Source organism: Eublepharis macularius, chromosome 12 (genome assembly GCF_028583425.1).
Source record: "Eublepharis macularius isolate TG4126 chromosome 12, MPM_Emac_v1.0, whole genome shotgun sequence".
Lineage (NCBI taxonomy): Eukaryota > Metazoa > Chordata > Lepidosauria > Squamata > Eublepharidae > Eublepharis > Eublepharis macularius.
In genome coordinates, this window is record NC_072801.1 from 55,184,023 (window position 1) to 55,211,811 (window position 27,789).

General features: G+C 45.7%; 1 protein-coding gene across 1 annotated transcript; it reads right to left on the bottom strand.

The window, feature by feature from the left end:
• LOC129338612 (von Willebrand factor A domain-containing protein 5A-like) lies at positions 1 to 27,218 on the bottom strand. The gene is made up of 19 exons (XM_054992979.1): positions 27,161 to 27,218; positions 23,579 to 23,664; positions 23,045 to 23,247; positions 18,356 to 18,578; positions 16,795 to 16,967; positions 15,444 to 15,558; positions 15,122 to 15,300; positions 14,189 to 14,277; positions 13,036 to 13,180; positions 12,537 to 12,616; positions 10,402 to 10,516; positions 9,655 to 9,819; positions 9,385 to 9,488; positions 8,376 to 8,581; positions 6,396 to 6,506; positions 5,650 to 5,682; positions 4,590 to 4,741; positions 2,810 to 2,933; positions 1 to 510 (listed from the first exon to the last, which is right to left on the bottom strand). The coding sequence occupies exons 2-19, from the start codon at positions 23,616 to 23,618 to the stop codon at positions 431 to 433; spliced, it is 2,337 nt and encodes a 778-aa protein (XP_054848954.1). The 5' UTR covers positions 23,619 to 23,664; positions 27,161 to 27,218; the 3' UTR covers positions 1 to 430.
• Between the last annotated feature and the right edge of the window lie 571 nt (positions 27,219 to 27,789).

Here is a 27,789-nt window from a genome sequence, read left to right on the forward strand (position 1 = left end):
CAGGATGTGAGATTTCCACTTTATTTTTCACTCAGCCATTTGCCACATTATGTGGATTACTCTTTGGTAGACAGAAGAGCTATATAACTCGCTTAAGATTTATTCTCCGTATTGTGCCAATGCCAAGCATTTACAACCAGAGAGCTCACAAAGGACAGAGTTTGACTACTAAGCCTGCTATGTAGCAGGTTTACAGAGAGAAAAAGGACTCAGGACCACAAGGCACCTCATGGCTGGGGAAGGAGCAGCAGCATCCAGGCATGGGAGAGCCCCAGCCCAGTGGAGAGGAAGACTCTCAGGCACGAAAATGAGTACTATCCAAGGAATTCAGTCAAGCCCTCCATAAAAGCAGCCCGTTATACGTGGGCAGGATGAAAAGAGACAGGGAAGCAGGAGCTCCAGTTTAAGGCACAAGGGAACAGAGAGGAGCTCAGAGACCAAAAGTCTGGGGGCTCACAGTGCTGCCCAGCACGGCATTGCCAGTCTTCACGCAGTCCGCTAGCCGAGACCCTACAACAGACAGAGAAAGCAGTGAGAGTCTTTTGCCACAAGCACAAGGTACTGAGATGGCACTTTAGCATCTCTCAGGTGTGGTTCTGCTAGACATTTTTCAATGAAGAGAACTAGATCCTCTCCAGGCTTAATGTTCTTCTGTGCAGAAGATCTTCTTTCTAGCTTCTTAATTAAGGGTATGGAGATCTAGCACAGGAGAATGGAAGCAACTCTTTCAAACATTCAAAAATATTTTTAATACAATCTAAACAAGGGATTCACAAAATACCAGGTATCACACTTCCTCAAGAAAAGGCAGGGAGAAACAAAGATGGAGGGTCCCATTTCCCCGAAGCCATTAGACTAGTGTTTGCCCCTGAAACAATAGCCCAAATATCCTCACTAGTTATCTGCCACTACCTGTCACTTTGAGATCTCAAGCAGTATTTGATAGGCCACTTCTGCCTCCCACCCCACGTTTTGTTAAACATACAGTCTGGCTCACTAAGAGATGGTATACATAAACTCCAGCCTTTTATACACGAGTGATCTGAGGACAACCGAGGTTCTCTTAACACTATAAATTTTAACTTTATTTGGGGGAAACCAGAGGAAGAAAAGGAAGATATATATAATCACTTGCAAGGGAGAAGTTTTTTTAAAAAAGGAAGGATTTTAGATACAGCAGAAAATGCAAAAGAGGTGGATGCCACAAAAAGCTAATGCAAACGGACGAAAACTGGAGCCCTGGGTTAATGGCTTTCAGATCTTGAGCCACGTTGGCCTGGCATGGGCCTGTTTCATAAGGAACTCCTCTTTCATTGCTTGCTCCTGGGAAAGGCAACAGCAACTCGCCCTTCAGAATTTTAGTCATACCCGCTTGCTCTATACCTCTTCTGGCCGGTGTTAAGCCAATTAGTGGTGACTTTTGGAGGAGAAACCCTATCCCTCTCTCTAGGGTTTTGATATTTGCAGTCTTGTTCCTGCTCTTGCTAGAAACTGCCTGAAGAGCATCCCCCTCCACCTCCACTCTTGTAAAAATATCTTTAGACGGTACTAGATATGTACACAAAGAAGATTTCAAGAATTCACAGAAGTTGTACAATTATTTTCAAGGGCTTGAAAGTAGTCTTTTTAAGCCAAGGGACGTTGGTTCTTTGCTCCTAGGATACAATCCCCTCCCTTCTTCAAGTTCAAGGAAATGACCCTCTTATTCCAAGACCCTCTTAGAAGTCCAGGGCCAAAAGATACCATAGGATGTATGGAGAATAGCACTGGGACACTGCCAATCTCCCGCAAGAATTAAAAATGCATAAAGTGAGGCTCACCTAGTGAAGCAACCTCCGTCTCCCGCCTCTCCCACTATGTCCCCCACAGGGACTTGCGCTCTGTGGACAAGCAGCTCCTGGTGGCCCCCACCCATGGGACATTCGTCTGGCCTCAAGCAGGGTGGAGCACACTCCTGATTCAGATTTGGCCCCTGCAGGACCTGTTACAGTTCCACAGGGCTTGCAAAATAGAGATGTTCCGCTGGGCCTTTGGCTGAGAACCAGCGAATTGTCCCCTTCCTGTTTGTCACATCCCGTACTCCGCTGGGAGTTGCCCAGGGCTGTGCCCCAGCTATGTCCATGTTTTTTAAAAGATATTTATTATAGGCTAAGTTGATCATAGCACTAGTTGGTTTTATACTGTTTTTATGGTTTTTAGATATGTGTACGGTTTTAATTGTATAATGTAGGTTGTTAGCCGCCCTGAGCCCACTTATGGGGAGGGCGGGGTATAAATTTGATAAAACAAACGCGGGTTTCCAGAGGCCAGGTAGCCACACGTATGAGGAATAGACCACTAGGCAAAGCAGAGACTGCAAGGGCATTGCAGACAAGTGGGGCAGGAGAGAAGGAAATTCAGAGCTCTCTTTCCTCAAAACTTTTAGGTGCTGAAAGGCTGTACATGTGGGTGGGGGTTAGGGGATGAGATGCACCCATCCAGTATCTGCATCGTATACAGATGAGTTGGTTTTAGTTGTATGTTTCAGGCCTGCATATTGTATGTCTTGATGAAGTCTTAGATGCTTAAAAAGAAAACACCTTAGGTGAATGCATAATACAGTCTAGCTTGGCCTGAAGGAGCATTGGGTTCTGGTCTGAGAAAGGGTGAAATAGCCACCCCTGGAGAACTGGATCATCCTCTGGTGGGTTAGCTGGACCGGAAGCTGCTGTTTGGGTCCCTTTCTCCAAAGTCCAGCCTCTGCCTCCCCACTCTCTCCCTCTCTGGTTCCATTCTCGGGATTCTTCATCCACCTGCTGCAAACTCTCACCTGCGTTTCCTTGAAGCCACCTGAGTGCTTTCGCTTCCAGGAGCTGCCACTCATCACTCTGCTCTGCCGCCTTGGAGTGCAGCCAGAGGATGGCCAGCACAGTTGCCCACACAGTGGGGGTCACCTGGTATGTGTGGGAGGAAGAGAGAGACTGGGTCCAGCACACTCACAGACCTGGGCCCTTCCACATGTTCCAATTTTTTTGAGTTTCCCCTGTCCCAAAGCCACATTTTCCCGATCCGCTTGGAGAACTCACTTTCACATGCATCGTTCTCATGCATGTTTTGTCATGAAAAAAAGTCTGTGTATTGTTACAAATGACATTGGCGCATTCCCACCCAACTTTCCTTTTTTTTTTTAAATAGCACATTCAGGATTGCACTACACCGTTGTCCTGTCTTTCAGTTTCTGTAGAAACTGGGCATGCATAGCACTCCATTCTCTACCACTCATTTCCCACTCAAAGTTTTAAATACAAGTGTGTAATAAATATGCAAACAGTAGAGTAGTGCGATTGCGCGATTCTGTATCTTACTATATAAAAGGCAAACTGTGTTACCCGCACCTCACTCCTTATCCCCGCAGAGGCAGAGTATACAGGGATAAAAAGAGAGTGGGGGAAAAATGGTTTGCCTCCCTGTCGCCTCCAGAGACCTGGAAGGGCCCAGCATGACAGTGGGAAGGCTCAGCGTGGTAGTGAGGCCCTCCCAAGGTCCCACAGCTGTGGGGGACAGGGCTCCTTGCTGCCTCTGTGGGGCCTTGGGAGGGCTGCGCACAAGCCAAGCAGCAGCCGAGAGGCCGGAGGAAGAGGGAGCCCCTGATCTCTTTCACGACCCCCCCCCCTCAACTGATGCTATGGGTGGAGGCACGGGGTGTGTGTGTGTGGAAGTGCTGCTAGGGCCCATTGTATTTTCCCAAACAATGGGCCTTATTGCTAGTCTAAAATAAAATCAGAAATGGCATTCCATTCTCAATGTTGATCCTAGACTGACAGTCTGATTGCTGAGTGATCCAATGCAGCAAGCACTGCAGTAGGATTCCCTTTATATATGTAGATATCGTAAACACGCAAGGACCATTAAAACGTTTTTTTTAAAGTTAAAAAGGGGGGGGGGAGGAATTATGCATCGCACATGTGAGCCAGACGCATGTGTGATGTTTAAAGGAGGAGTAATGGCGAGAGGAGGGTTTGGAGACTGGAGGGAGGGTTCTTCTGAAGCGCAAAAATGCCTCCACATGCATTGATACAGTAGGTAATCACGCGGAAAACCTGCATCGAAAATGAAAATGGACTAAAACAGGTCTCACAAAAAATGCTTAAAAGCCGAAATCATCCTGATCTGCTTGCTCGTGGGAAACGATGGTGTGTGTAATGAGTGAAATAATCCCCCTGAGTTTTGTTGGCAGGCTGTCCCATTAAGGACGAGTGGAAGCGACCCTGGTAGAGGCCCAACACTAACCATGGTCAGGCAAGGAATAGGAAGCTGTGTTTTCAGACTGAGTGCAAATCAACTCTGGAATGTACTGATTATAGTTAAGCATCACCATCATCACTGAGAAGACAGCAGTTAAGTCAGTTTTCTTATCTTTCCCCTTTGTTCTGGAACTGAAATCCTGACCTCACTGGAGGTTTGGAATCAGAACTGAAGGCAGTAACTTGGGTTAGGCTTAACATTTTTTCCCTCCACCCTGAAATGAAGCAAATGGATCCCCAGGACTCCTCCCTGCACCTCCAGGCACAAGTGCAATTGCTAGGTTTTGGACTTGCTATAGAACTTACCTGGCCAGGTGCCTTGCTAGAGATCTCAGCCTCGCTCAGGCCCAGAAGATCGGCCAGGCCAGAATCGAGGACCCAGGAGCCATCAGCATTCTGCAGAGAGACCAGCCTCAAGAGAGGGGGTTCCTCTTTCTTTGGAGTGAGCACTTCTGCTTCTGCAGGGGGCAAGAAGGGCAGCCATAAAAACGACTAGGTAATGGGGTATCCACAAACCTCTCCCTCGGCTGTGTGATTTTGTTCTTAGTACTGCCATACTTTATTGTTTATTTGGGGAAATTTCCATCTTAACAGCCAAGCATGATATGAGGCTCTACATCACAACGGATGCAACATATTGTTAACTTATGGATCTTACTGTTGCAGTGTTGGGTGATGGCCCCTAAGAGGGTTTGGCTCAGATTAGGACAAAAACCATAAAGCCATTAGCTGGCTAACTATTTCTTCAGTCTTAAGTCAGCTAATGCTCTACTAAGACGCAGCTAGTAAGTCTTTGTCTGTGATGGGAGCACACCTGGTTCACAGTCATGCTCATAAATTCCCTCCTCTCCCTGCACAGTAATTGTTATGTCCAAATAATGCCACTTAATAGCAAAATCAGAATGTGCATGCCTGAGTAACGAGAATTCATAACTACATTTAAACTCTGGTTTCTTATCCATGTCACTGAGTAGGATACGAAGCCCGGGACAGTTTCTGACAGCTGCAAATTACTCCAGTCTTTAGTTTTCATGTAGGAGGAGGAGAAGGCACGTGCCTGATTACTACTCTCAATCACAGTCTTTCCTGGCATGAAATCACAGATTTGTAATTAATGTCTGAATGTAGTCGAATAAGAATCTCTGTGTTTGGAGAAAGATGTTGGAGATTAACAGTAATGCCGCAGTATTACACTCCAGTAGTACCTTAGAGTCCAACAAGATTTTCAGGGTGTCAGTTTTTAAGTATCAGAACTCCTTTCTTCAGACACCTGAAGAAGGAAGCTCTGACTCTTGAAAACTTACACCCTGAAAATGGTATTATCTAGCTGGTTTATCGGTTCTTCAAAATCCTTCCAGTACATTACCTGAAAAAAGGCACTGATCACTATCCAGTGTTGCTGTGAAAACAGAAAGAACAGCTTCAGCTTCATAGCATTTGTCGTTACTTTCTCTGAATGTTCCCATTATACAGATGTTCCTCCTTGTTTTCTGCAACCAGCTTCCTAGTTCAGCTTCCTGACGGGGATCCTTCATTTCTGGTCTGGATCACTGACCTGGAATTGTCTTTGACCATAGCTTCAAAGTGGACTCACAACACTCAGTTCAACCCATGATGTTTAGCAGATATATACATCTCATCCTAGAATGATTTCAAAGCTCCAATTTGATGAGCAGGTTTTGAGACCTCACACATCCCAAGATTTAAAAAAGGAAACTAAGAATGGCTGAAAGCTCTGCCGCTGCTATCTTAGAAAAGGAAAGGGGAAGAAGAGGTAGTCACTACTAGAAAGGGGGTGGAGATTCTTCAGACACAGACTCCAGGCCTCTGTCTATGGGACCCACCACACAGTGTCTCGTGCTCTATCTGTGGGTGTTCACCTCCCCGCTCTCATTTCAAATCTTCTCTCTCAAAAGACCAGATTTCCCCAATCTGTCCACTACAGAAGCCCCACCTCCAGAAAAAACTCTACAGCAACCCAATTCAAGACTGAAACTGAGTATCCTAATGTATGTTACTTCTAGTCTTTTCACATAAAACTAGAAAGTCTGGACCCTGGATGTTTTGTTTAGAATGCAACAGGCTCTCAGATGGTTGCACTGCTTCTGTTACCTGACTTGCATTTCACCGAAAACATCATGATGGGGGCACTCTGAGCAGCAGAGCATGGGGCTGCTCGTCTGCATCGCTTTTTCATAACTTGTGGCATTGCTGCACTATAGTCTAGATTGAGGAGGAAAAGAGAGTGTTAGAGCAACCAGGCAATTTTTTTATTTATCACATTTGTATCCTGCTGTTTTCCCTACTGAGCCCAAAGCAGAATAGATCCTGGCAGCTTGTGCAAGTTAAGCAGAACCCCAGATACACAGCACAGAAAAATCCCAAGCGCTCTCAAGGACTAAGATTCCCCATCCAAGCCTCAAGGCTTGTCTTCCTGCTACCTTCTGTATGGTGACTGAAGAAAAGCATACACATTTGTTGATTCGATCAAGTCAAGTCCATACGGCCTCCAACTCTACCTAGGCAGACGTCCCTGGGAAACAAAAATTGAGCTGGAAGGTGTTCCGTCACTTGTGTGCCCAGCATCTAGCATGCAGAGGTATGGCCCTCGCAGGGCTAACAACCAGCAGTTAAGCAATCTTCCATTCGTTCTGTTCCTTTCCTGCCCCACCTATCGAAGCTCCAGGATTTCACGCTTTTGAGCAACAAAAATAATTATGACAGGACTGAGAAAAATCTGGCCATTGATAAAGTAATTCCTCTTATCTGCTTCCTCAGATGATTGTCCTGTGTATGTGGCCACCTCATTCCAGTGCTGGCAGGGACACCCACCCACTTTATACGGCATCCGCACCAGCAGTTGTTTTATGCATTACAGGTGTGGCACTGAACACCATAGAGCAGTTGCTTGAGCTCCTCAAGGAGACATGCAAGGCAGCTGACCATGAAAACCACAAAATGCCGTCAAAGACACTATGACACACCATCAACCAACCATATCAAATAAAACAACACTGGCAGGCTTTCTATTAACAGGCTGACAGTTCTGTGGATACTAGAGGATTGTGCAATATGTGAGATGCTGTTTTAATGAATTGTATACTGATGTTTTTATATTTCTTATGCTACCCAGTTGATTTTATATTACTATTTTAATATGCTCTGAGGCCGCTTACAGGGTGAGTGGAGTAGAAGTCTAAGTAAATAAATCAATAAAAATAATAAAGGGTTTTCCTGAGATTCTCCAGCAGCTGCTTAAAGTTGGCCTTAAGTATATATACAATAGGTGAAACAGGCAGAAATAGATGTATGGAAGTGGCTTCCCATGAGGATGGTTGTTGTGGGTTTTCCGGGCTGTATTGCCGTGGTCTTGGCATTGTAGTTCCTGACGTTTCGCCAGCAGCTGTGGCTGGCATCTTCAGAGGTGTAGCACCAAAAGACAGAGATCTCTCAGTGTCACTCAGTGTCTCTGTCTTTTGGTGCTACACCTCTGAAGATGCCAGCCACAGCTGCTGGCGAAACGTCAGGAACTACAATGCCAAGACCACGGCAATACAGCCCGGAAAACCCACAACAACCATCGTTCTCCGACCATGAAAGCCTTCGACAATACATTTCCCGTGAGGAGCTCAGCATGTTGGCTGCCTGAGGCTCCAGGTACATCGCATATTCAGCATGCAGGGCATGAGGATAGCTGGCACCTCCTTGCTCCCCTGCTGTTAACCCAGCATGAGCCATCATAGTACTCAGCGATTTGTGAAACCTTCTCTTGAGGTTCTCCTGGTGTTGACTCTACTCTCTTTTTGCCTGGGCTTTTAATGGGGGCAGGGTGATCTTCTAAGCTGCTCTGAGAGTCTGCTCCAGCCTGTCAAATGAGATCCTTCTTAATGCTGGTAATGCTTTACACTGTACTTAGATTCTGCCTGTCTGTTGTGGAAACTGTAGTTGTAAGTTGCCTCAAACAGGTCTCCTGGAGAGGCAGCACAGAAATGTTCTAAATCCGTAATAAGTTGGCTTTCTAGAAGGAAGGGCTCAGCTCAATCTCCCTTGGTTCAGCTCATGAGCACATCTGTGACCAATGTTTTTACTCACATGCATGGGGGACATCTCGGTGGATAAGGGGGCCTTGCACTGGCTGGCCCAGGGCTGTGTTCACCCCCACATAGGCTGTCTGTGAACACACCACCCCGGAGCTCAGGCTCGTCTCCAGAGCCTGGCGCTGCTTTTCTTCATCCTTCTCTCCAGTACCGTCCAGCTCCTGCAACAGGGCTTGAGCCGCCAGTCGATGAACAGGGAGCCTGGAGAGAGAGCAAAAGTGAAATTATGTGTCTGGCACCGTTTATATAAATCCCATGCCTGGAAAGCCCCCTCCAAACCACCACAGAAGATTTTCTGTCCACGTTTGCTAAAAATCAGACCTGGAAGTGGGTTGATGAGAATGGATTGGCAAAGACTTATTAGCAAGACTGATGCAGGGTCTGTTCCAAATACAGAATTCTGAGCTCTGTTTTAGATCCACACTTAGGACATTCATTGCGCGATACTCTCTAGGGCACCTGCTGCACACGAATGGATTCCGAAAGTCACCCCAAATGTGGTGAGAATGAGACCTGGTGCCAACCCTGGGCCTATTCTCGGAGCTTCCAATGACTATTAAAGGCTGCACTTTACATGAATGTATTACGTAGAGATTGGCTGAGGACATGAATTGGGATTCAACCATTCTGGGATTCTGCCATTCCCGTCAAGTAATTATGTCAGAAGCAGACTGGCAACGACATCAAATGTGATTTCTCACCTCACTATGGACTGCTTGAAAAGCATCTCACTCATTAGAAAAATATTTCACAAGAGGTTTTTGTTTTCAGTGCTCACCCCAAAATTATTAATCTTTCCACCAGAAAAAAAACCCTGCTGTTATATAAAGAACATAAATCAAAAAAGAAAAGAAACTGGAAAAAGTATTCAGTGAAACTCTGGAAAAACACAAGTGCCCCCCGCTCCATTACTGTATTTTCCTTCAAGCCTTCACCTCTCTATACCAAGTTCAAGTCCATCTCGATGGCCAATGAGAGGGGACATACAAAGGAGAGTGTCCTACCTGTCGCGCTCCTGAGCTTGGAGGGGGAACTTCATTGTGTCCGTGAAGGTCTGGTCTTGGAAGATGTACTGGAGCACAACAGCCCCCTCTGAGGCACCTGAGGACTGCAGAGGAAAAGAAATGGCAGAGCAGAAAGGAAGGAGGAATACAGTCTGGGAATACAGATGCCCAAAGGACTAAGGCCTCAAAAGCCCATCAGGCTCCCTTGGCCAAGGGAGATGGACAGGGATGCATGGTCAATAGTTGGGGATCCTGGTGGAGGTCACTTGCCTGATGCTGCCCACGGATCTGGGCATAGATGAGGCTGCGCTGCCCTTCGAAGATGACCTGGGGGCCAGACCCCACGAGCACGGCCTCGAGACCGGAAGGCAAATCCCAGCGGAGTGAGATTCCTGTTGCTACTGGCTGCAGGGCCTTCTTTAATGACTGCAGCGCCTGAAGGAAGAAAACAGGCATAACACTTGAAAGGTGTAAGGTAGACAGCAGGGTGCCCTGACAAAGAAAGAGACTCAGTATGCACTCTCTAAGACAAGTTCCTAACAAACTGGAAAGGAGTTTTAAGTTAAGATTGTATATGCCTTTTGAAACCAGAACAATGTCTGAATAAGACTTGCTCTTCCTGTTATCCTGAGACAGTACATGGATGGGCTCTTAAGCACCTAGCATGCAACATTCAAGTCTGGTTGTCTTCTAGCAACTGTATTAAATGTCTCCTACAAAAAAAATCCTAGATCTAAATCATTTGGGCATTACTAGATATTGAAGGTGGAACAAACAGTGGAACAAGAAGAGGAGAGGGCCAAGCTAGAACATGAAGCCAAGGAGACATTACCTAGCAGGTTCTGAGGAAGGAGTGAAAGACAGAGTGCCTCATTTCATTAAAAAGTCAGTTGGACTGGGATAGCCCAAAGATGGTATGTGCTCTTAGACAGACAAGAGAGCCTGGCAAGCTAAACAGAGCTCAGGAGAGAGGAGTCCAGCCCATGACGGAGGAGACACCAGGCTCCTGGTCCTCACCTTGGCCTGCATGCGTTCCTTGCCCGTGATGAATTCTGCACTGCCCCCGGCTGCTCGAGCGATGCCTTTGATGAGGGCTGTGGAGGCCCCTTCGCCAATGCCAAAGGAGAAGCATCTAGCAGTAAGGGTGCAAAAAAAAAAGGTATGTGTGCGTGTAAAAATTTGTGTCCAAGAAGAACAATCACGCAATAACTTTTATTTGCTCCCATCACAATCACACAGAACAGTGTGCAAGCTTTTGAGTTCTCCAGAGCTCTTCATCAGGCTGGTTAAATAACAAAGGGAGAGAGTATTTTTGTCAAATCAAAAAGAGTCCAGTAGCACCTTTAAGACTAACCAACTGTATTGTAGCATAAGCTTTCGAGAATCACAGTTCTCTTCATCAGATGCGAACTGTATTTTTGTAGTATCAGTTTCTTTAAAAAGATGCCTCCGTTTTAGCCATAAATAGGTGGACTTGTGCATAAATATGCAGGGATCACCCCGTCAAGCTTGGAATCATTTTCTCCACCTGCCTCACTGCCAGGACATGGACCCAGTCCAAATTCTCCAGGCTGCTTTTAAATAAAATTGAGGGTGATAAGAGTTCTCAGAACCTCATTCATTACAGATCTCTCATGTCTAGTTGGGCCTTAAGAACACAGTGTTAATGCTGCCTGCTTATCATTCATGGAACAGGGGCTGGACAAAGCCACTATGCCCTCTTCTGTCAAGGTGCCCACTTGCAAACAGCAGGGCAAAGCAAAACATGTGGCCGATGTGCTTTGTGTAAACTAATGATAGAGGGGAAGGAGATCATTGTCAAGGAACGGAAATTGATGGTTAAACATTTTGCATCATGTTACACATCAGGTGTGGTATATTTGCTTGAATGCCCTTGTGCTATTGCAAAGGGAAGCTTTTTGGATTGTCTTTCTGCAGACGGTTAAACCGCACGGCCTCAATACGGAACTGTCATTGAACTGCTTTTTATAATCAGTTATGTTTCTTTAAAGTTTTTGATTGAATAATGAGGATGTGATTTAAACCTCGGATGGAGTGATTGGCTACACGCAGTAGAAGATACAGCTGCTGTAGCTTGGATACTGGAGACACATGCGTCCATGTTAAATACTGTTTGAAATAATTTATTTTGTGGGAATATAACAGGTCAGTTCCAATTGAGGCAGTGTAAAATATTTATGTGATGGAAATTACATATTAACATAAGAATGTTACTTTTTTACAGTTATAAACCACGCCCCTGACGAAGGGGACGAAATCTGTTTGTAGCCGGCCCCAGATTGGGCATGGCACTTTCTGTTCAGTGTATTCTTCAAATTGATCTTATATGAGAAGACTTTGCGAAGACTCATCTACATACCGTGATTAAAGAACATACAGACGATAGACATTCTGGACATCTTTATTGACTGTATATGAGTAGAGTGTATAATTTTTTCAGTAGTTGTAATCGAAAATACTTTATTATAATAACGTAAGAACTGTTTAATTCAATACTGTTTCCCGCGAGAATTTTTCTCTCTCTCCTTTTCGCTGGTATAATTAGCGGGAATTGCCTCCGTTTTTCCCCCTCACTTGCAAACAGCAGGGCAAAGCAAAACATGTGCATCTATTTACTTGCTGTCTGAAACTTGATTCCCTTTTTCCACATGCCTGTCAAAGGACACAAACAAAATACCTTCTTCTGCTCATGGCAGCTACTGCGCTAGATTACAAGCTAGCTCAGTCAACAGGACCCACTCCTTTACAGAACCCCACCCCACTTCCCTTGGAAAGTCAGACTACTTCTTAGACCAGCCCGATCTCGTCAGAACTCAGAATCTAAGCAGGGCCAGCCTTCATTAGTTATTGAATGGGAGATTCCCAAGGAAGACCAAGGTTGCTATGCAGAGGCAGGCAATGGTAAACCACCTTTGTTAGTCTTCTGCGCTGGTAACCCCAGCAGGGGGTGTCATAAATCAGCTATGACTTGATGGCATTCTCCACCACCATTATGGGCATGATTTGGGTTAAATTTGATTACTTATTAATTGAGAAAAGTGCTATGGAAGGAGAGATGAGATTAGGGAAAAAGAAGGTGATGCAAAGAAGGATACAGGGCGAGCGTGTGATCTCTTTTTCTTAGTTCCTACCTGTGGGAGCTGCTGTGACGTCGAACTTCTGCAATGACTTCATCTGTGTTAGATACCTCTCCATCTGTGAACACAAATAGCTGAAAGAGAGAAAAATGTGAGACTGGCTACTAAATGAGACTAACTAGCACAAACAAGTATTATCCATTCTCTCTATATCTAGTTCAGCCTTGTGAAGAGATGTGTGACGTCAGCGCTTAGAGCGTATAATGCCGATTTTCAAACTGGAGCCCACTTAAAGACACTCAAGAACTTGCCTCTGGAAATCAAAAAAGTTCTGTTTCGGCAACATGACACCAACTACCTAGCCCTTGGAATGAACATTACCATCCTCATCTTTTCACACTGGCAGGACTACAGAAGAGAGGATTCTGATTCCAAAGGCAGATGACAAGATATTCAGCAGCTGTTGGCTGCTCGTTTATATGGTGGGAAGGGCAGACTTAGGTAACAAGAGAAATGGAACTCGGTATCCTCAAATCTATCATGTTTGTAGTACCTGACGAGGATGTCCTTCTCGACCAGCCTGGCTGTAAATGGCCTTCAGAGGCTCCAGAATCTCTGTGCCCCCCAAGTCAGCCTCTAGGTCCTTCATGCGCTGGAGAGATTCCGACATGGTCTGCTGGGTGTACTCTACGCTCTGCCTGATGGGGGTACAAGGAAGTGCCAGAAAATCAAGAATGCAGAGGACCTGCTTTCTGAAGGTTTTTAACCACACTATCTACTCTGCTCCTTGGAGGGCTCCAGACTTGTACCAGCTGACCTAAACTGTTCTTTCATCCCCCAACATTCTAGTCTAGTAACTACCCTCTCCCACTCAAATTCAAGCCAATAATGATCAGTTTCTGCCAGTAAGAAGGGATTAACGGTACAGAACAGAGGAAAGATATTACTATCCAGCAGAGAACAAGAAAGCCATGTGTGGTGCCAGAAGTGCTTAGCTGGGAAGAGGAAGACAAATGAAAGTAGTAAAAGTCAAGGGGCCATGGTATGCCTTGGAAAGGAAGCAGGCTTGAGTGAAAAGTTGTGATTTTTGCAAATCCCAGACTGACTTGTCCTCCCTTTTCTTTCTGCCATGTTTGGTGACCATTTGTTTGGTTTTTAACTTTTCTCTTGTCAAAACTATTATTTATTATTGTATTTATTTAAAACATTCCTATGCAGCCTTTCCAACCAAATAGGGTCTCCAAGGTGAGGAATGTAAAACATTTTAACATTAAAGCAGCATAAAGTGTACAGAAAAAGTTTAAACAAGTCAATGAAATCAATATACACAGAAATACACATCACAACCAGGGAGGGCAGCCAGTTAGTGAGAGAATGCCAAACCAAACAAAGAAGCCTTCATCTACTGGTGGAAGATAATGATAGAGAGAGAAGGAGGAATCTCTATAGGGAGGAAATTCCAAAATTTTGGGGCCACAGCTGAGAAGGTCCTTTCTTGGGTTGCCGCTCGTCTACTCTCAGATGGCGGGGGCACCCATAACAGAGCCTCTGAAGATGAAGAGTGGATGAGTACTATTATTTGTTTTTTGTGGACTGTAGCAGTACCTCCTTTCCACTTCCTTTCCTTTAGATGGAAGGACAGAGGAGAGAGTGGAAGGAACAAGGAATGAAGGAGGCTGACAAGCATACAACACTCTCACACTCACGGGTAGAACGAGTCATAGGAGGATCCAAAGCCGTAAATGTTGAAGTAGCAGCCCAGAGGAAGGCTCTTTAACAGAAGAATCAGGGTCTCCTGAGTAGGGGGAGAGGAAAGGTAGCGTCACCCTAGATGTCCCAACATGGCCTTCTGATTTTTTTACAAAAAAATTATTAATGTAAAAGCATAAAAAATAAAAAAGCATACAGGAGAGAAAAAAGAAAGACTACAACGCTGGCTACAAAAACACTATTGAAAAATATATACATAGGTATCTATAAAAGATTTCCAAATATCTAAACAGAAGTCCATGCAGAGTTGATAAGTCTATAAGGTCTCCAATTCAGTGATTTATAGCAGTTGGGCTTTTGTCTTCCCAATGCTGACATGTAAGTCTTTTAGCAGCTGTAAGGGAATGGAGGGTCCATTTCAGTCAAACATTGGTGAGATTACAAGAGACATGCAAGTAGTTTAACAGTGCATTAACATCCTCAAAAATAAATGAGTTTTCTAACATGCAATTAATATGACTAATAACTTCCTCCCCAAAGGGCCGAATGACTAAACATGACCAAAGCATTTGCTTGAGAGATGTGTTTTGTGAATTACACCCTTCTGAATTTGGTTGAGCTTTATCCCCATCCTTCCACAGAGCACTTCCTGTCTCCTTGTCACTGTTTCCTCCCCCGCACAACTATACTCCAGCAATCTTCTGAGTTTGGTTCCACATCACAGCATATCCTCCCTGTTTCCACAGCAGCTTCCTCATCCTCTGCTTCTTTCCTTGTTTAACCAACCCCCACATCACCTTCCCTCTTCCAGAGGCTCCACAGATGCTTCCTTTCTCATTCTCTATTCTCCCTCCTTCCTTGTTTAACCAACCCCCACACATCATCTTCCCTCTTTCAGACAGTCCAGTATTTAATCTGTTCAAATGTACCTTGGCGCTCTGAATACGTGGTGGTGCATCCGAGCTGTTGTAATCAGTGCTGCAATCCATGCTGCCAGACCGATCCAACAGGAAGATGAACTCCCCGGTGGTATTCAGGCCTGGTTTGGAGGCACAGCGCAAGCTGGGGTACAGGGTAACCAGAAGGGCTGGGTTCCCCATCAGGGAGCCTGTTTGGCACAGAAAGAAAGGAGAATCAACAGGCACTTCCGTCCCACGTTCCTCACCAAGTACTGTGCGGACCTTCCCTATCCAGGCCAAAGGTGTCTCCCAGACTCCCTTGCACTTCAGCCCTGGTCCATGGCTTGCCCACCTGGTGCAGCTCCAGGCTTCCCAGCCTCGAGGACTGCACTGGGCTTGTGAACTTCTTCATAATAAATCAGCAGCTCCACATCTCGGTCAAACTGGTGCCCTTCAGCCAAGGAGACCTTTGGGGAAGAAAAACAAGAATTAGAATGAAGCATTGGAGGCTGGGAAAGATATCAGTTTCCACAAGAACACTCATCATTTAATTTTGTATGTACATTTTTAGCATTTTGCCGCAAGGTCTATATTGGATGACCAGGTGAGCCTGATGTTGTCAGAGCTCAAAAGCTAAGCTGGGTCGACCTTGCTTAGTAACTGGATGGGAGACCTCCAGTGAAGACCAGGGTTGCAGAGGCAGGCCATGGCAAACCACCTCTGTTAGTCCCTCGCCATGGAAACCCTGCCATGGGTCGCCATCAGTCAGCAATGACTTGAGGGCACTCTCCACCACCACCAGTACTGGATATTCCTATACTCTTTGTCTGGACAGAACTGCTTGGTACTGTAAGAAATCCATTAATTATATTTTAACGTGCCTCTGATACCAGAAAGTACTCTCCTGGAGAAGGCTGCTCACTGTGCCTCTGCATGAGTCCCTGCTCTGGTCTCGACTCTGTGCAGTCAACCTCCACTAATTCTACTCTCTTTCTCTGGACTGTGTGGAACTTGATCACTAAATGACACCTGTAAAAAATACACAACAATACAATGTGCTGTGAGTGGAGCCCCCTGCTTTAATTCTGCATGAGTCACTGTTCTGGGCTTCCTGATTCAATAAGAAGGCATGAAGGCAATAGAAACTCATGAAAAAAGGGGGTGGGCTAAGACCCATTGAAAAATTGGTAATACTTATTCCTATGCCAAGGATGTCAAATGAAAGCACCATGAATCATATAGAGCCTCTTGGAGCTCCCAAGTAATTTCCGACACCCTACAACACTTCATAGAGATTACTGATCCATCTGCAGATTTAGAAAAACTATGCTTAGTAAAGCCTTTCAGTGGTTTTCGCTGTATGACTGGATATCAGCTCCCCCCCCCTCCCAGTATTTAATTGGCAGCGAGTATAGAAGAGGAGCTCAGAAAATTCCCTTTAAAATGCTTTCCCATTTACGTAAAACAGGGGAAAAAATCTTGTTATGATTCACAGCTTCTAATTTAAGCATCCTCTTGTGGTACCTGCATATAAGGATTATAGGTGTTTGTGCATTTGCCTGTGTACTGCTGAACTGAAATGCAGGCTTAAACAGCTGCAGCAAGAATTTTGGGACAGGGTTTACACGAATTTTCTGTGAAAGAAATAGCCCTTCTTCAGAAACAACTCCCAGCATAAATGGTCAGTTCTGCGGAAGCCCCACCTGGGCAGCAGTACGGTCTTCTGCTGTGAAGCGAAGGGGCACAAGGGTGCATTTGGATTCCACCCGGTTGATGCCGTGGGAGGACTCCAGTGTGGCGCTGAGGCTGAGCGTATACGGAAGCTCTCCCCTGGGCACTCGGAGTATGCCCTTGGTGACGGTGTCCCCTTCTGACCCTACAGAGAGACACACAAGTAAGGACACCATTATATGAGAGAGGGGGGACACCTTGTCTTAATACACCAACAGTCCACACTGTGCATCTCTGGTATCAGAGGCAGGAGAAATGTGGTTATTGCAGGTAAATCACAGTCAGACAGAAACACATAGCACAAGGAATGGATGGAGTCTATATAAGGACTTTCTTTTAGCGTGGTCAGCATGTGCAACAGTTGTGGAATTGTACCTGTCACTTGAGACAATGTTTTTGAATGGTTTCTACATAAACAGTTTCTTGCCAGTAAAGAATTATCACATTAGTAATAACATACAGACTGATGGCAATCCTGAAGTGTCTCCTGGGAGAACAGGATATGTCTCTTTCTCTCTCTCTCTGCCTGGAAAGATTAGCATGTAGATGTAAGCACTTGACAAAGGCCGTCGTCACACGGGCCTTTATTTAGCGCTAAAATGGCGCTATTTCCCGGCAAACACCCACCTTATTCCAACACTGTAGCGATTTTCTCTCTTCTGCTTTGTGCTTGATAGTCGCGCTATTTTGTGCCTCAGTGTGAATGCCTCACATCGATGTATTTCGCCTCGCAATGTCCTATGCCCTCCCTTCAATCCCAGAATCCATTTCTTCCTGCGACTCCCCTTTTTTTATTTTATTATGTCCTTATAACGCCATAACGACATAACACAATGTGAACTTTCTGCTGAAGTAAAAACGACTCAATTGCCATGGCAGAGTCTTCAGCGATGGGGATCACATCAGACAGGGAGTTTTCTGCGGGCAAAGGGCTATTTATATAATTTCAAAGTTGGGAAAACAAAAGGGTCGTAATGTTTTGCTCTATCAGAATGTTTATATGCAGTTATTCCGTTATAGCGGAATTAAACGCCAGAATAAAAAAAAAATAAAAGGGGGGAGGAGCTGCTTCTGCGTGGTTAGAGAGAACAGAACGGAGCGCTTTGGTGTGGACAGCTGGCGGCGCGAAGAGCCGTTAGGTGACCCAAAGAAACGTTACTGTGCCGATAACAGGTAGGACGCTATATGCTGTAAATTTAACGGAAGAGATGTCCGTGTGACGACGGCCAAAGAATACGAAAAAAAATGAAAATGGACGATCTCAACCAAGTCACCTGAGGCAAGATACACAGCTGTGTTAACAAACTGTTTGGCTTCAATGTGTCCATGGTGGAATGAGAGTTGTCCATTAAACCGTATCTTTTTCTCTGATTCCCTTACAACTTGGGGAGGGGGGTGTCCTTGCTCGGTAGGGAGGTTTCCCCGATATGAGTTTCTGATATAACTCCCAATCTGTTATTAAAATGATAGCCATGCCCTTCCTAATTTTTGATAGGGAATTAAAGTGATAATTTTTCAAGTGAACATACGTACCCTGGGGTGTGTAGCGCGGGTTCAGCACAGCAGGCAGGACAAAGCGGACGGCCCCATCAGGCTCGGGAGCCAATGCCTGGACATAGCGCAGCTTCAGTGTGGCCTCCCCATCTGGAGGAAGGTTGCCCAGGCTGCAGATGAAAATGTCACTGGTGTTTGTCTCCCTCTCAAGCAGGAAGGCTTCCCGTCCTTCGCTCAGGGCATCCTCGTATTCCTGCTGTGCCTGTGTTGGAACAGGGACAGGAGGGAGCATTAGGAGTGCAGGGGGTACAAAAGGAAGTGTGCTATTATATTGGTGAATATGCTGTCTATAGGAAATGCTTTGAAAGAAGATGCTCACCAGGGAAGAGGTTAAATCTGCTTGTGCCAAGATGTTCCATGCTGTTCTCATACCTGGAATGTTTTGCTGAGTAGTTGAGGGATTTTGATAATAGACATTAGTCAAAACTGATGATGTGGTGGTTGTGACTCTGATGATGGGCTCTTGTTTTATTATAAGGTAGAGGCATTTGCTGTCCTCCAGCAACATGACAAATTAACTCTGGCTCTTTTCTGCATTTCTGACCAGCTAATTTTCCTCTCAGCAATACATTTAATTTCTTTTACAATGCCTACCTTAATCTACTTCGCATATTGACATGTGTACACGTATGTGTCTCAGTTATCCTTTTTGGCTTTTGACATTCCCCTGCTTTTTATAATGTTTGGCTATTTGGATATAAGCCACCCTCTCTGTCTCAACTATTCCCATGCTAATATACAATTTTTCTACACAGCTGTTTTCACTGTCAGAATGCCAACACAGTATCCGTTTTCCTGCAGTCCGTTTTAGATATATGTCACTCCACTCTTTCTGTCCTGAACTGTTCCCAGCTGTGTCTTATTTGAATAATACTAAAGATAATTTACCTTATCTTTATTGCTATCCCTTTTTAATTTTTTTGAAAAATTCTGAACACAATTTTGACTTATACTTTGATATAGCCATCTCCCTTCAGTATCATTATATCTAACTGCAAATGAGAGTACAGATCAAAAAACTTTTGTATGTTTTAAAATAAGTTAATTCTAATCAAATTGTATTGTCTCGGGTGCCATTTCACCCCCTCCCCCTTTCGATGGCACTTCCAGTATTCTGAAGCATTCTCCCCAAGAAGACAAAGAGGCCCCTATGCTGTCAGCCTTCAATAAGCAGTAACAGGCCATTCCTTTTAGACTCTGAATTTTATTCCATGAACAGTATGTTCTTTTAAGGGAAAATTGCATAGCTGTTTCCTTTTTGGCTTTAATCGTTAATTGTCTGTCACCTGTAAGTCAGAGTTTTTGTATGCCACCTTGAGGCTGTGGAGAAAGGCAGCTTATAAAACTTTTTATATGACAAAAGAAACAAACTAGGGAGAGGGGCAGAGCATTCAAATGTAATGCTGTGTACTTAGGGAGTGTGCTAGACAGGACTGGTCCCAGGTCCACCTGTCCTCAGAAACAGCCAATGAGAGAAGGCAGAATGCTGGGCTGGAGACAGTTGGAGTCCATTGGAAGGAGAGTTAGAGAGGAAGGGAGAAGGATTTTAGACACTGCTAAGGGAAGTAGTTCTGTTAACCTGTTCTGTTAATTAGTTCTGTTACATAGTAGTCATTCCCTGTTTAGTTACAATATGTACGAGTTTTGAAAACATTCACTCCTATGTTCTATCTTGTAAATAAAAGTATTTTTTTGTTTCTGTTTTAAACCTCACCGGCATAAAGTTGTAGGCTGAGGGAAATTAAAGTACACACATAAACCATAAACACTCTGGTCATGACCAATGGGCCAATATATCTAAAATAAATTTTGACAGCATATGTAAGTGAAAGTAACTTCCCTTTCCCTAATAACCCTGGGCAGTAGCTGGGTGAGGGGAAGTGAATATAGGAAACTAGTAACAAAGCCTGTTGTGGGAAAAAAATACAATGGGCTCTAGAAAGGGGAGAGTGGGCAGGCAGGCACTGCCTCCTCCTTCGTGACTGATCCTGGCTGGGTGAAGGGAGGGGGGTGGGCATTGCTACCTGCTCCACTACTGATTAGGGGTGTGCAGGGCCAGGTCGCTTTGGGTTTCTTGCTTCGGGTTTCCCCAAATTGGGGAAAAATACAGGAATACCATAATTCCAAAGTGGCGAATTATGGTATTTTACTCACTTTGGTATGCTCCGTAAATATTCGGAGCATACTGACGCGAGTTCCCCACCCCCACCTCCCACCCCCCGGGGCAACCCCTCCACCACCACCCACTTGCCTTGCGCTGGAGGGAGGGGGGGATCAGCTGAGCAGTGGTGTCGTTCAGTGGTGGTGACCGCGGCAGCTGCGGCATTCTGTGATGGCCACGTCATCGTAGCTTGGCCTTGGCAGCTGCTGCCACAGCACCATAATTCAGCGGCGGCCGCGGTGGTGTTGCTCGGCCGCGGCGGCAGCCACTACAACAGTGTCGCTCGGTGGTGGTGGCGTTGCTGCTGCTTGGCGGTGGCTGTGGTGTTACTCAGTGGCAGCCGGGCGCTCAGCGGCGGGCACGGCGGCCTGGAGCTAGGCCGGCTCCTCTGCCACTGCACCGCCTCCTCAACCACTCCGTGAGCAGCAGGGAGGGTCGGAGCCACCGCTGACTGTGGAGCCAAGGTAAGTGTGGGTGGGTGGCTGTTTTTGATGGTGTTTAAAGGGCCCCGCTGCTGCTTGCAAGCAGCAGCGGGGGCCTTTAAACTAAGCCCCGAAGCTTTCCGAGGCATTTCAAATGCCTACTACAACCACTGATCCCAGCCCGGTGCTGGGATCAGTAGTAGGTGCCCACCCCTACTACTGATCCCAGCCTGGTGAAGGGAGGGGGGCATTGCTTCCTGCTCGCAGAAATTGCTGAATGACTATAGAATTTGGTTGTTGTGGGTTTTCCAGGCTGTATAGCCGTGGTCTTGGCATTGTAGTTCCTGACGTTTCGCCAGCAGCTGTGGCTGGCATCTTCAGAGGTGTAGCACCAAAAGACAGAGATCTCTCAGTGTCACAGTATAGCCTTCGACTATAGAATTTGATAGTAATTATATTCATCATTGTATTTATTGAAAATTGTTAAAGAATTTGATTGTATTTATTGTTGTATTTATAGATACTATGATTAATGTGCACTATCCCTTTAAATGAGCTCCGATGGGGATTGTGTATGTGATACAGATGTATCAAGAGTTTATAGATTTTCATCCGTATAGCACTTGCACTTTATATTATTGTTGTCAATTAGAGTGGATGAATGTATTTTTGAGTATTGTGTTAATTATGGGAACATTTAATGTTTTCTTGGCTTGGCTACTCCTGATCCTGGCTGGGTAAAGGAGGGCAAGCATAGCCTCCTGCTCCATGTCTGATCCCATCTGGGTAAAGGAAGGCGGCTGGCATTGCCACTTCCTCTGCTGTTGATTCCTACCAGGTGAGGGGAGGGCAGGCATTGCCTCCTGCTCCATGGCTGATCCCACCTGGGGTGAAGACAGGGGGCGGGCATTACCACCTGCTCCGCTCCTGATCCTAGCTGGATGAAGATGGGTGGCCGGCATTGCCACCTGCTCTGCTACTGATCCCAGCTAGATGAAGGCGGGGGCAGACATTGCTGCTTGCTCTGTGCCTGATCCCAGCCTGGTCTTCCCACTGTGGTGCGCTCTCAGAAGGAAGGGCTGCCTCTTCTGGGCTTCCCTCCATGGCAGCGCCCTCTGGAGGTGCACCAGGGTGGGAAGTGAGTTGTCTGGAACACGGTTAGCCTTTTATACAGTAGAATAGCTGCCTGTGTGGTGGAGCCTCTGGAAGAGGAGAGAGAACCCTGTGAGGATTTGGGTCCAGGCTCTCTGCCTGGAAATTGAAGGTTAGATGGGTTATGACAGGACATAAGTCCCAGGGAAGCCTCCAAACCTGTGAAGGGAGGTTTCTGGTGGGTGGCGGTGCTTAAGGGGGGTGGTCACAGAGATTAATTATAATTAATCTGTTTTTTCATTGCTCAGACATCCAAGATGACTTACAGTGAAATCCTAAGCACAGTCACTCCAGTCTAAGCTCATTGAAATCAATGGGCTTAGATTGGCGTAAATCTGTTTGGGATTTCACTGTTAACAGTAGTTGTTAATCTTCAATCAGCTACAGCTCTATTACTGTAATGTTTTTATTATATTGGAATAATAATATATAGGACCTCAAAAGTCTTATCAAATCAGCAACAGCACCAGTACTTCAAATTCACTAAAATATTTTTGATTGTCTGTAACAAGGAACGTGTACTTTATTTTTAAAGATTCTTTGAAGAAGAGCATATAAGCACAAAGCATACTAGATTTTCATCTTCTCTCTTCTTCCTCAAGTAGTCAAAAGCTTGACCAGGAAGACTTTCCCCACCTCCTTGACCTTCTCCTAGTTCTTCCTACCTGGCCTATTAATCAAATGCTACAGGATTTTCTCCCACTTTCATACTCAAGTATTCTGAATATATTCAAACAGGGCAGAAGAATACATAGTAAGAAAGTTCCTGAAAAGAATACATTCAGAATGGTTTATTTTGAGCACCACATTTGGGTTTATTGACACAAGGCATGGATTGGGGGACTGATCTTACCCAAGAGAAGTCTCCAGCTCCCCTTTGAAACTAGGCCCCACCCTCCCAAAGATTGCCCATGCTTCCCTGAGCTACTTCACCTGCTTCTTCTCTCGGATCCGGGCTTCAATCCGTGTCCCACCGATCAGGCCCTCAAAGGCATAGACAGCAGCTTCATCATCCAGAGGGAAAACAAAGGTAACTTCCACTGCGGCCTTTTCTTCATTCTTGTACCGAAGCTCAGACACCACATCAGCCACAAAACCTTGGACCGCCACATCCACGGAGATGCTTTGCAAGGGCACTGGAGCGAAGAAACAGCAAACAAGTAAAGTCATCAGTGTCAGCTCAAAACCTGGCCTGGGCAAGGACAAGAAACCCTGAGCCCAAAGTTTAACGTTAAGCAGTACAGGGTGGGGAAACCACTCTCAACTGCCAGCCAAGTCACCTCTGCTTCCTTCTTCATACTAAACTAGCCAGACAGATTACTACCAAAAATTAACTGAAAATCAGGTCTACAACTGATTTGAGTTTTTACCACCATATAAAATGCTACTGTTCTAAGCTTTATAAATTTATCAATCACTCTCTCACACACACATACACATCTGAATAACCACATATTGGTGATTTACCTGGCTCTTGAGACTTCGTGATGAGGCCACAGACTGTCATATTTAGTCGAGGATCTCTGGAGAAAAGGCTGAAATGCACACCCCAGCTGGGCAAGAAAATTAAATAAATCTGTTTTTTATTTTTGGTTAGAGGGATTGAAAGAGCTTGAAAGCCAGAACCTAATAAAAACTCTCCAGTTCTGCTAACTTACTATCTGCTTATACTGTCCAGAACTCCCTGTCCCACAGGAAGCTTGGAGTAGGGGGTCAAGGAGCAAAATACCCCAAACTGTGTGTGCATGTGTGTGTGTGTGACTCCTCAGTTCCCAGGGTAACAGGATCCACCACTGGTCTCTTTACCCAACTCTCAGCTGCGAGACTAAAAAATAAGCCTCTAGCCCTACCAGGTATTAATGAAGAACTCAGCCCTGCAAGGTAGGCTGCCTGCAGGTGGACCTCCACAAAATAATTACCTGGTAACTGGTAGCCAAATTGGCCAAAGTACTGGTTTAGACTGAAGCCCCCAAACCCATGTAACACCACAGAAGGCATATGATGTTCATTTAAAAAATGTGCAAAAAATTACAAATATAGAAATGTAGAAAGCAGGAAAGAAAATAATAAACCTGAATAACTACCCTAACATACTACACAGGTTTTGGTCCTCTGACACTGATGTTATCATGTCTGACTAAAAGCACAAGAGTCCAAGCAGAACATCACAGTCCAAACTTCACAGACAGTCCTGGACTGACACCTATCCTGGTAGTCAGGTCCAGAGCACAAGAAAAACTTGTAGTGTATTCACCAGAGTCACATGTTGTAGCCAAGAGAAGGAGTACAAACTAGAGTGAAGACCATCGCTTTATTGCCATGCTGCCTGCAATATGGTCTGATCCTGACTGATCATCCAATGAGCATTGCTAAGTCTTGTGACTACATCCCTCTGCAGCTGGCACGTATTCAGAATTCGAGCAACTCACCCCACACCCCGGATCCCTTGCACTAATGAGATGGCATGTGAGTGCAAAACTCCCTCGCAGCTCTCAGCCTTGAAGCTCTTGATCATGCACCTATACCTCACTTCCATCCCATCCTGATCTCTCTGGGAACTGCAAAGTTAGAGTGACTGTAATTTTCCAGAGATGGGCCTTCTGCAAGATAACTAGGCCCCAAAAGCCAGAGCCAAAGATTTGAAAAAGCCAAGAAATGAAATAGGCAAAGCCAGTTTCTTGACATATACAGCTTTGTGTTCTTATTTCATCATGACTAGAATTTCAAAGTTGTTTTTCCAGTTTAAGCAGCTAATTCTGCTCCTATTTACCAAGTCTCAGACACTGGATGCTTAAAAGCGGAGACATCCAGAGCCATTTTCTCTGGGATTGTTAATCTGGAATAGATACTTCCGAGGGTGGTTTTCATTAGTTTGGATTAGAAGCCACGTTCTAAAGTAATTTCTCAAGTGCGGATAATAAATTGAGGCTTTCCATAAAGCAACATAGAGGGCTTATCCAAAGACTTACAATGAAAGAGGTCAAACACACAAGGGAGGCATCTGAGGAGAGAAAAGGCCGGGAAGGAGACCTGTGTAAGAATGGCAGAATGAAGCATGGAATTTTTTAAACAGGGATTTCAAGGGAAAGAGACAGGTAAGAGCTAGAAAACAGAGACCTCAAAAGGCAAGGGAGCAGCCAGGGAGAAAGGGGGCGATGGCTGAAGAAGAGGGGGCAGAATTTTGGGTTTACTGAGGAGAAGCAAACTGGAAGGGCCAAGAGAGTGAGAAGCAGCATAAAGAGAGGAAATAGCTGGGAGGAAAAAAGTGAAGGTACCTCAACTAGATCTTTAAAAAATATAAACAGAACTCTCCTTGTTGGTTTGCTTTTTTGTGATTTCCCATGAACTGCTGCATCCTCTCTACCTGGAAGTATGGTTGCCAACTCCAGGCTGGAAAATTCCTGGAGACTTAGGAGTGGAGCATGTGGAGGGTGGTGCATGGGGAGAGGAGGAACCTCAGAGGAATATAATGCCATAAGAGTCCACCCTCCAAAGTAGCCATTTCTTCCTGGGGAAATGATCTCGGTGGCCTGGAATCAGTTGTAATTCCAGGAGATCTGCAGGTTCCACCTGGAGGCTGGCAACTCTACCCCAGAGGGAGTTTTGCTTCTTCAAAAGTGTCCAGGAGCAGGAAGAACGTCTGTAATCCTGCCTGCTCTTTCCTTTCTTGGCTCTGGGGTGCCAGGCTCCACCTCCCGTTCTGCTGGGGGACAAATTGCTGTTGCATCATGAGATTGAAGAAGTGGCCCCTGATGAAAAACATCTCCCTTTGAGCTCTAAATCACAAATGCTGATGCTGGAATAAATGGTGTTCATCTCTGAGGTGCCACTGAGCACTTTCATTTCCCTGCCCTCAGGTTTTTAAAAATCTGAGCCACAGTGCAGCCTCAAAATCAGCTTGCTGTCAAGTTTCAAGAGGGCCTGGGATAGTCAGTGCACAAAGCAGAGGGTTTCTCTCTCTGCACCCAAACAGCTGCAGCCAGAGTTGCCAGTGCAAAGAAGGCTTGGAGATCAGATGACCTGTGGGTGGTTTCCTGGCAGAATCCCCCCCCCTTTCCCAGCATCTGTTTTTAGAAATTAAAGTGGAGGGGGGGGTGGACAGGAGTAGCATGAGGATCAGGGCTAAAGGAGGGAAATTAGTCTCTTCTAATGGGGCACCAAGATCCCAAAATGGGAGAAAGGGTGTGGCTGTGCAGAATGGAATGAGGCAGTGGCACCAGCTGGCAAACGGTCAGAATTAGTGTTGTTTTAACAGGGTGGGAGGTGCAAAAGTATTCTGAGGTTGCCAGCTCTGGGTTGGAAAAGAAATCCTTGGGGAATTATTTTGCGGGGGGTGGCACAGGGGAGGGGAGGGCTCAGTGCGGTATAACGCTATACAGTCCACCCTGCAAGTCAGCCCTTTTCTCCTTCGTCGGGAGATCAAGTGCAATTCTAGGTGACGCCAGGCCCCACCTGGAAGTGGGCAAGAGGCGCAATAAGAGCCGGATTCAGGGATAAACTATTGCTGTAAAAAGCAATTTAGGGATCACAACATGAAAAGCGTCTGGAAAAAAAGGCTCAATCTTCCAAGCCCACAGTTCCAGTCAATTGCTGGCAGAACCAAGGGACCAGCAAGGCCTGCGAGCGTAACAAAGCATTCTTTTCATTAGACAGGGCCGATAGGGCTTCTAAATCGACAGATCATTTAGAGCATCATCATGTTATAAGCCGGACCTGGGGTGGAAAGGCAGGATCTGTAGGGCAGAGAGACCTCCACGGGGTATAACGCCGTACTATCCACCTCCAAAGAAGCCATTTCCTCCGGGGAAACTGACCTCTGTCGTTTGGAGATCCGTTATAATTCCTGGAGATCGCCAGGCACCTCTACTGGCTGGGGTGGGGTTCTCTTAGAGGAGGCAACCGCCCTGCGTAGTTTACCTGGATGATCCACGCTACGCTTGGAATAAACTGTTTTTCTCTAATCCCTAACGGGGCACAGCTCCTGGGCTGTTTACAACGGGGACTGGAACATTATCAACGTAACCGCACGACAAAAAAGGATCGCCTTACCCGAGACGCTCCGAGGCACCTTGTTGCTCCTTCCAACGACTGCGGGGCTGAATCGAAAGCGGAGTTTTCCCCGCCCGGTCTCCAGGAGTTCCCCTTAGCCCCACCCCCTCTAGGGAGCATCGGCAAATTCCTCACTGATCACCATTGAGATTGACTCGTTGGGATGAGCCTGCATTGCGCGCGTGGAAATGTCAGGAGTGCCTTTAGTATTACGCTCCGCCCCGCAGAGTCCGGAGAAATTCTTCGGAAAACCGCAGAGCCTTTCATGCTGGCTGAGCCGCAGATCAAACCCGCCCGGAGGGATTATGCATGCGAGAAGGAAGACGGATCCTTCGATTGTGTGTCCTGAATGGGCGTGCGCGTTGTCCGCTCCAGCCAGAGCTGCTTTAAGAGCGAGACTGTAATTTCTCCCACCATCAGCCTTCTGCTGAAAACAGTTTCTATGTTTAATATGTCAGTCTGGGAATTGCTTACGCTGCGTTTCCTGCTTTTGTTCAACTTTGTACTGGATTTCTGCCGATTCTTTGCAAATTTGCATTTATTGTGCCCTGTTACATTGTTTATTAAAATCTCTTTGAAATGGACTGTACTGATCGCTATGTAATCCGCATTGAGTCGAAAGGCGGACT